Raw genomic sequence first — 10,092 nt, 5'->3', positions numbered from 1 at the left:
CGGATACACTTTATGAACAATATATGCTTGACACTTCTGTGATGATATATGATGACACTTTGTTTGTTTGGTATTTTTTAGCGCTACATACCCCATTCTATATTTTATGTTTTAGGTACTGAGGATTACCCTGTATGTTAGCTGCTTGTCCGGTCTGTTTGCGCTCACTTACCTTACCCTATATATATATGTATTATAACTGTGCTGCACTTTACATTGAGCTACACAGTATATTCCATTCTGTGAATTCCTCCTAACTGAATATTGTGCTGTATATTTACATGCTCCAAACCCCTGCATACTTTGCACTACAGCAATCTGTATACTGTGCTGTTTGTGACATGCTCATAAATAGTTAGGTCCATATGATCACTGTACTATACTAGTCTATACTAAATGCTACCTACAACAGATCATTTTACTTTTTACACTCTAATATACTTTGCATACCACAGATCTTTGCATTCTATATAGTGTGTTATACATTTCATATCCCAGACCACTGTACTTTGTACACTTTGTTTATTGTACACTGTTAACAAAGCAATGATGTTTATATTAGTAGGAAAATAAATACAAAATCAGAGTCACAGTGTCAAAGGATACCGACAATGATAACCTTGTCAATAGACACCAATCAAATGGATGCCGATCCATTTTCACCAATATGTTTTATCAAAGAATCTTCTTTGCAAATGATTAATTTAGCTCACTGAGCAATAATATTCTCCAATGGCTCTACAGAGTTTTCTTATTGCTTTTTACATTACATACCCCAGAAACATTGCACCTTGTACACCATATTATGTATTAAATACCCAGAGTTACACTCTGTACACTCTGGGGCATATTTACTAAAACTGGTGCATCTGGTGTAGCTGTGCATGGTTGCCAAACAGCTTCTAACTTCAGCTTGTTCAATTAAGCTTTAGCAATAAAACCTGGAAGCTGGTTGGTTTCTATGCAGAGTTGCACCAGATTTTGCACTTTCCAGTTTTAGTAAATAACCCCTGTGTTCTATATCAGATACCACTAGGAGGTTTTTGATGAATTCCAAATTTCATTCATTCAAAAAATTGGCATGCTTTTGTTAGTTTTAAAAACTGAATATAATGCCAGCAGAATTCAAATAATATTAAAGAAAAATACATTTAATCAAGAAGATAGAATGAAAACACTTGAATGTGTAAATATCCAAGTCTTGCAAAAGTTATTGAATTAAAAAATGCATTTGTAGAAGTTTTAAGTATTTTACTATTTCTCAATAGTATTACCTGGTATACAAAGTATGCTTTCTAAAATCAATATGAGGAGGTGCAAGAACAAGGTCAGCTCAATAGCAAAACAACAGATAAGATTTCAATTCAAAACAGCCTTATCACTGCATATCATGGACAACACAAAAAAAGTTTCCTGTTATAGTAAAAGATCTAACAGGTATTTTGAAAATCATATTTCAATCCATAGACATCATCTTTAGTTTCCTTTTTTTCCAAAGGAAAATAGCGTACAATTATTTGATTTGAATGTCTCATAAATATTAATGGCTCAAAATCAAATGTCCTTGTAAGCGATTTCTTTCTGTATCAATGCCGTTCGATTGCTTTAGAGTTCTTTCTCATTTTCCATGCTTCATTTCATTCACATAGGAGTCTAGAGGAAAATCAGTACGTTCTGTTGAGACTTATATGGCAAGGCAGCAAAATGGACCTGAATTTTATGTAGATCAGTGTTCCAAAAATGTAACGCAACACTACACATCTAGTAAAAAGATCAAATGTCCTTTATAAATTAGAGGATAAAGAAAAACAAAAAAAGTTGCAGCCTGAGGCAACAGCACACTAAATTTAGCTTTATAACAGAGCATGGGTATTATGTCTTCTGATTGTGTAAATAATACATTCACAAATAAAATCTTGAAAATGATTTTTAAGCCTAATGTAGGCAATTACAATACAGTATTTTTTCAAACATTTCCATGAAAGCAAACTACAGTAAAAAAAAAACAAAGTAAAAATCCTGAATCAGTGCTGCAGCAGATCACGTGACCTATGCCAAGGCAGTGGTATTGAGGACTCTTCCAAAGGGTCTTGGGGAATAGACATTACCTGATATAAGTCCTCCAACTCCTTCATATAAATGCAGATTTTGGGACCAATGATCTACTTAAGCTTATTTGATCAAGCACCAACCATTGCAGGATTGCCATTATTACAGATAGGGGTTTTGCTGTTTTATAAATACTATAAGAGCACGCAACATAAGATTAAATGTGGGGAATTTTTGTTTTCATTGGTCCACCCTAATTTGAATGAATGCATATACATAGATGGAATGTTGGTTGTTGTGTATAAAATGTACTGTTTTGTTACAGTACTGCGCTGTTTAAAGACCAATAAACCTAAAGCACAACTTGTTTAATAAGTAAAAAGGATTTTATAAAAGATATCAATTAGGCCAAAAATATATGTAAAAGTATTCTAAGTCTATTAGACATAATAGGGATTTGGGTTGGGGGGGTTGCAGTGTTTCTTTTGAAGGCAACTTGTGTTTTAGGTTTAAATGAGTCATTAACACAATAACTACATCTAAAATACATAAAATACAGTGTGATTAGTCTTTTAAAATGAAAATATATAAATTGCAACTAAAAACAGTTATAGTTATATATTTCACTTCTGGGTCTTTACAGATATACAGTATACAGTATGTGTGTATGTATGTATATATATATATATATATATATATATATATATATATATATATGGGTGTGTGTTATTTAGATTGGTAACAATTCTCCAATCATTTAAATGGCATCGTTAGGTCCCAGAAGTCACTTATACTCTATAACAATAATGTAAATTGAAAAATAAAACTATTTAATTCTTTACACACACAGCATCCTTCTTTTAAACTCTTTCTTCCTAGCTTTAATTAGTATTTTAGGTGTTTAACCCTCAGCCACTTATTTAGAACCAGGAAATAGCCTTTTATTCACAATCTTAATACAAATAGTAATAGTAGCACTATCCCTTTTGCTCAATTTTTATTAGCAGAGAGTGAAGCATATGGGTTTGTGTGTTTTTTTCATTATATGTGTGTGTGCATGCCCGTGTGTATATGTGTTGGAATGGAAAGCTTTAACAATTCACATTTATATTTGTTTCCCTATTAGTCTTCATGCATACTGGCTTAAAAAAACACTGCTCCTAGAGGAGTTTAGCATTTTGCCTGTAGAATCTACTAATGTTATGTGTCCATGCACATTAGGTAGTCTAGAGGCATTTTTTTTAATCTCAGTGTTTATAGACAAAAAAAAAATCTTTCTGTTTGCATTTTATAGAGCATTTTTCTGGCAGAAGATCTGCTAAATGCTCCAAAAATGCTAGTACAATTTTTTTTTAAACCAGAGTACATGGATCCTTACACACAATTCTTCTGTACACATCTGATCACTCATATAACATATTCTATCAATATTCTATGTATTGGTTTTCAACCCACATGTATTTAATGCTTATAGTAGTTGCCTTAGCATGTGCTGTATTGTATAAATACAGGCATTTAATAATTTAATATTTGTCCATTTCTAAATCCACTTATAAAAAGTCCTATAAATCTCTTTTATCTCTTTTAAACTACAATTTTAAATCATGTGACTGCAATTTCTCAGCACAGATTACAAGCAGCCGGAGGGTGTGACTATCTGTGCAGTATTAGCATAATTTCCATAATGGATGTTTGCCTACTAGAATTAGGGTTTCAACAGCAATTAAATTAAAGTCAAGGACCAGGCCTCATTATATCATTTGATTATTCCCTTGGAGATGCTGCAGTCTGACAGAGAAGCAATATCAATCAGCAGTGCGGGACCGAGCAGGGACATGACTGAAAAACAGGCTATGGAATATACAGGCATGTTGTGCACTTGCACAGATATCCTGCCCTCTGAACAAAAACACATGGGATGCAAACTGACTTTGCAAGCACAGATTGGTTTATGAACTTAGCCTTGTCATTTTACAACAAGGAAGAAGGGCGACTGGCTGGCTCAAAAGGGTATTAAGCAGAAATCATGCAAAACTGGATAAAAGAATATATACACTTTTCATGTTCAAAGAGACCAAAAACCTTCATTTACAATTTAGGGTAACAAACTTTTTAACTCCAGGATATAAAAATAACAAAGCAGCTTTTACAGTAATACTAAATTTTAATCAGCAGCTGTGCCCTACAGCAATTCCCTTCCCCCACAGCAAATCCCTTCCAACACTAGATGTCACCAATCTTTCAGGCTGAATAGTGACCAGTGTTATTTAACTTACTTCCTGTGAGCCCAAGCTGTCCTTAACACATGTATGCGGTGCATACATAACTAATTATGCCATTGACCTGAAGGGGGAGTTTTTTATTTAAGACTTTTACTACTGCTTTTAATTGTATGTTTCTTTCGTGTCATTACATGAGCCCCTCTTGGTCAAGTTAGACAGCCCTCTGATGCTGCAGAGGAGGAAGTGGAAGGACTCATGATGCCATTGGACTGGCCTTAGGACTACAGAAAAAAATTTATTTATAATGTGATTTTTTTAGGGAAGGCCATGGGAAGTCAAGGCTAGTCAAGGCTAGAAATCTAGAGTTCCTCTTTAAGTTTCCAATCAGAAGATGAAGGTAGGGTCTCATTTCCCCATGTTTGCCTGTCTTTCTTTAGTTATTGTTTAAAAAAAATGTTTACACAGCCAAAAAGCTTAAGCTTAAATTCACGGATAGATCTAAAAAATAAGACAAGGGAATGATGTTCCCTCTTTTTCCTTCCTTGGCTGCCCTGTTCAGAAAAGATCATATGACAAAGTCAGAGAAGCAATCTGAAAACAATAGATTCTTGTATGCTCTCTCCTTATAAAACATAATGTTCTGTGAGATTTGTCAAGGGTGAGCCCTGTACTAATTGTTTATTTGAAATAAATATTTATATAAATAGTAATACAATATACCGTATATAAACCCTTTTAAAAATATATGCGCTTAAAAAGATTAAAATAACTGAAAAAACTTTATAGTATCCCTTTACTTAAGCCTTAATTAAGATGCTCCAACTATGGATCTATAAATATTTGCTCTGTGATCCTCTCTCAGTGTCAATGATTTTCAAGAAGGTAGTGCAAAAAGAAAACCTGCAGCACAAAGTGCAGTAGCCTACAACTGAAATCAAACTGTGTTTCACTTTGCCTTTCACTTTTATGAATGAGCCTGATGGCGATAGAGAATTGTTAAGCAGGATTTTCCCCTATAAGTGCAATGGATGGACAACTGGAACAAAGGGTCTCTGCAATGGGGCAACAAAGTAAGTGCAATTAACACTGTAGCTCCTTCAGTGATATCCCACCCCACAGACCAACACCTTTTCTAGTAGTAGTTTATGAACTCTTTTACCTGTCAGATAAATATGCATTGTGTGACATGTTACAGACCTATAAGTGACTTCTTGATATTTAGAGGCTACGTTCACCTTTTAAAAAAATTAAAATAAATGCACATGTTTTTGAAGGTTAAAAAAATGTGCATTTGATATTTTTTCTCAGGAACCTGCAGAGCATTGCACCTGGGATCAGTGTATTATGGGTGCAATGTAAGACTCCTGCAAACTCTCCCTCAAGATTTTTTGCCTGTATCATACCTCAGTACAGGTTTTCTATTAGAAACCTGGAGAAAGTCTGAAAGAACTATGAGAATGCTCATACTATAGTTCTTTGAGAACTACAAGCCATCTGCTGCAGTAGAGATGGGACTTGTAGTTTCCACATTCACAGATGCCTGTGATTGAATGACACTGCTGTGTGGGCTGAGTCCCACACAGCCGCACTGATATCAAATGTGAGAGTGAGTACTGGGGGAGAATCCCCCGCCAGTGAAGATGGGGTGGGGGTATTGCATTGTTACATGTTACCCCTAAATACGATTTTAACACGTAACATGTTACTAAAGGTGATCATATACTTTAATTAATAACATTGTCAGTGACTGATTACAAATTAGTTCCTCATGTTTACAATAATGGATTAAATCATATACAATGCTTCTTGTATATTTAGTTATAGTCTTAGCAGAATCTTAATAAAAAAAAAAAAGTAAAAGTAAAACTAGCAACCATTATCAGGTGAACTGCTGATGTAATTGATAGATCTATAGAGATATCTATCATTTTCCTGCTCTGAAATGTAATGTGGAAATGTGTACAGATTGTTTTACAATCAGAAAATCAAATACATTATGAAAATAAGTCTGTAAATGCTATCAATTACATATCCAAGAAATTTAACTTGCAGAATCAAATGGGAAATGAATATTAGCTCCATAAAATCCGGAAGACAGTCAAGTGTATTTAATAAGAGGCTATTAAAAACAATGTCATGCAAAGTGCAGTAACATGCCATAATCAAATTTCAAATCACTCAATTTACTCTAATCACATCAATGAATAATGGATACTTATTGGTTGCTATAGGTTACAGCACTATGCATATTGCTCTTATTAAATAAACTAGAATATGCACCCTTTTGTAGCACTTTATTACAAACAATTTATTATTGTGGCATGTTTAAAAATATGATCAGCTTAAGGGATTGAAGCTTATGATTTGAAAGACCCTTAAAATGTTTCTCTTTCTTACTGTAGCTCAACGTTTGTAGTCTAACCTTGTGGATTACAAACTGAAAGAATGCCCTACTGTAATGGATCCTTAATTAGAGTGCCTACTCTGGAACATTGTTTCCAGCACTGATGAGTCATTCTGTGCCTCAATTAGTGAAATATCTACTGTAGCTAATCAGGTTCAAAACTGCGTGTTCTATATTCTAAATTGTATACGGTAAGTTTTGATGTTCACCACACATAGCCAGAAAAATACATATAAATATTACTGTTATCTTTGATCTCATTTGAAATTGTGAATGTATATGATATATGTCCATTGTTTCTTGCAGTGTGGGTTTTAATCTTTATGGATGATATAAAGAAAAGCATAAATACACTGAGCTATCTGCTTATATACAGTATATAGTCAGTGTATTTAGTCAATTTCAATTTTTTGTGTGCTCCAGTAGGCTTAATCACCCTATTACATGTAACACTTCTCTGCAAAAGTTCCAGATTCTGTAATGCTCCTGCTGTCTCAATGCTGTATAATAAATAAAGAAAGCCCCAGGGAGTGTAAGATCCATCTTATAATGCCTTTGTGGCTTGAATCCCTATGTATGAGAAACTGATTCAACCTGTACGCAGCTATCCACTGCTAAAATAACAACCTTGGCTTCACTGATTCTTTTATTGGGAGGAGCATTAGCAGAAGAAGAGAATGGTATCACAGGCTAAAAAAACTGGTTATCTCTGCATTCAACATTTTCTAAGATGTTGCCGTACCTAAAGCTGTTTAGTGTTATCCACTGTATTTCACCATATGATTATTCACCATATAATGACCATACAAGTCATTTACATAGTCACAGATGCAATTTTGGATAAAGACTTGCAGTTAGCAGAAATTATATAGTAGTCATTTTGTGACCATGTTCAAGCTTTACACAGTGCTGCTCCCTGTAAATGGTTTTGTGATCCTCATGTGGTGCCCACCCCTTGTATGACTGGCTAAACTGAAGTGAGTTCCATGGAATGTCTGAAGAACCATGGTTAAGCCAAACAGGGAGCACAGAGCTTAACATCTGTGCACACACAATTACACTTCATCTTACTGTATTAGCACATAATGCACAAAACCTAACTGCCAGTATTCCCTTATAAGCTATGCTGCAGAGACAGCATAATCATCCAGATACTGGTCAATCAACCAACTGTTTTACTGAACAATTTCTTTAACTTTTCAATTTCTGGCCAGTGCAGTCTCCTAGGCAGGAAAAATAAAAACTTCCACAAAATCAAAATTCTATAATGTTACTGAGTCTTTTCAGTGCATTAGGCATAAGTATTCAAGTGCTAAGAATAAAGGCTGTCTTCAACAGTGCCGTACATGTCAGCAAGTCTTTTAAAGCGAGGACCCCATTCACTAAGGTAGTCATAATTATGTTCAGAGTTGGAACTCACTGACTCCAATGAGCTCAGAGATTCCGCAACTGAGCCATTGCCTTCAAATGCATATGTCTGTAGGGAGTCATATGGAGGAGCACAAGGGTCCACATCAGCTTCCTTAAGCCTTTCCCAGATAAATTCCCTAAAGATTAAATTGTCTGGAACACTCCTGGTAGATGGACGGCTTAAGAATTGAATCTCTGGAGTCACATCCCTCCTGCTTTTGTTGTCTCGGATGATATTAAGGTTCCTCAAAGTAGTCATGTCGAATGCCTCAGTATCTTCTTCACCACCTCCTTCATCATCATATCTAACAATGTTCTCTCTTACATCTCTTTCTTCATCAAATATCAGTGGTTCCTTTTTACGTCTTCTCATGGTGACAATAAGAAGAACAAGCACTGCATTAAAGAAAAGAAATCAAGAATTAACTCCAACTAATATATTTAAGGCAAACATATAATTTGTTGTGTTCTAATATAGCTGATGTTTGATAGTGCCTTCTACATTTCTCCTATATGCCACTCCTTTGTCTCTGAGGATTAAGGTCAAAATCCTTAGGATGAGACACCCGTGCATGAACAATATTGCCAATGGGTGCTCCATCAAGCAGCAAAACAACATGAGCCCAAGGTGACATTGAGGCTTCATGGAAAGACCTCAGGCAGAAAGACAAAGTCTATCCATTCTAATAGTGTAAGGGCACTAGGACAATTATATTATTGTACTGAAATAACTAAATGAAGGTGCCGGTGAGCCACAAACCCTGTCATCCAGCCATAATTTATTATTTTTTTCAGATTTTTATATTTAGTAGGCTACACACATTTAGAATGTGAGGAAATGTGGTTTAATTTAAAATGTGATAGCATGCCCAGATAGCTATCATTTCTAGGTGAGATTCTCTGTGCTGCAGTATTGGTTAGGTTAATATGCGATTTCACATTTATTTTACACACTGTGAGATAAATGATTCTAATTTACAATACTTATCTCTTGTATCCTCCTTTGAAAGATTTTCCTTTCTATGTTTAAGCCTATGGGGAAAACTGTTAAAAGTCGGTCTCAGTCTCCATAACAGAGTGAAGCACATTTTTTTTCCTGCAGCATCCCTTGACACATATAACAAGCAATAAATTGCTTGTCATGTAGTAGCTACCAGGCTTTCCTCTAATGATCCATATATTAGTAGATGCCTTGCAAATGTAAAATATTGCTAGATCAGCCTTAATGTTTGCTTGAAAAATAATGTAAACACTAGTTCACTTCTAAATTAAATAGAGGAGACAGTGGTTTCAGGCATATTAGCAAAACTTTCCAGAAATGATTTGAAGAAATTTGTGTGACCTTTTAAAATGACATTTAAATGGTTTTATATTGTCTAAACAAGCAGAGGCTGTATCAATTAAAATTAACGGAAGGGTCATTTTCTGTATCTGGACAATTTTTTTAATTCATGAAAGCTACCATATACAGCATGTATAATTTTAATAATTTTCTTTGTTTCTTAACTAATGATAAAATAACATTCATATATGGATGTAAAGTGTTTGATAAGGCACTGTACATCTGCAAGGCAAAATGACATGCATGTAAATAAAAAACTGCCAGAATTAAACAAAACCTGTTTAAAGTTATGAAATGAAGCTAAGAAGTATAAAGTAGGCACTCTGAGGAGCCTGAATGTACTCCTCTGTATCTTCCAGAACTTTCTGGGAATTCCCAAATATGGAGCCCCAAATATGTAAATACTGAATTGATTTCTAAGGTTTGAACTCTGGGCCTTCCAAGGTTGCTGTTGCTGATTCTCTGTTGATAAGAAAGGCATAGCACATTGAATGGATTAAACAGAGTAGTTGGGGAGCTTTGTCTTACAACGTGGAAGATTCAGATGCATCAGTGCTCTGGGTTGTGAGAATCACTGGGTTCTCAGGAGGATAAAGAGTAGGTAAAGTATTGTGTAGGAAGTTAAAGTTCTGGAATAATGATATTTATTTAGCGATACATTGTTT

The 10,092-nt window shown here is 34.7% G+C and overlaps 1 protein-coding gene across 2 annotated transcripts in view; it reads right to left on the bottom strand.

Annotated features, from left to right (window-relative positions):
• Positions 1 to 505: 505 nt before the first annotated feature.
• CDH7 (cadherin 7) overlaps positions 506 to 10,092 on the bottom strand; it is a 340,655-nt gene continuing 331,068 nt past the window's right edge. For both annotated transcript variants that reach the window (XM_089671067.1, XM_089671068.1), the window contains exon 12: positions 506 to 8,481. In XM_089671067.1, the coding sequence (XP_089527193.1) occupies positions 7,988 to 8,481 (494 nt within the window). In that variant the 3' untranslated portion in view covers positions 506 to 7,987. The remainder of the gene's footprint in view (positions 8,482 to 10,092) is intronic.

The sequence above is a fragment of the Staurois parvus genome, unplaced genomic scaffold, assembly GCF_062004578.1.
Source record: "Staurois parvus isolate SC_StPar_1 unplaced genomic scaffold, SC_StPar_1.0 ptg000097l, whole genome shotgun sequence".
Taxonomy (NCBI): domain Eukaryota; kingdom Metazoa; phylum Chordata; class Amphibia; order Anura; family Ranidae; genus Staurois; species Staurois parvus.
This window is presented reverse-complemented; position numbering and strand designations above follow the sequence as displayed.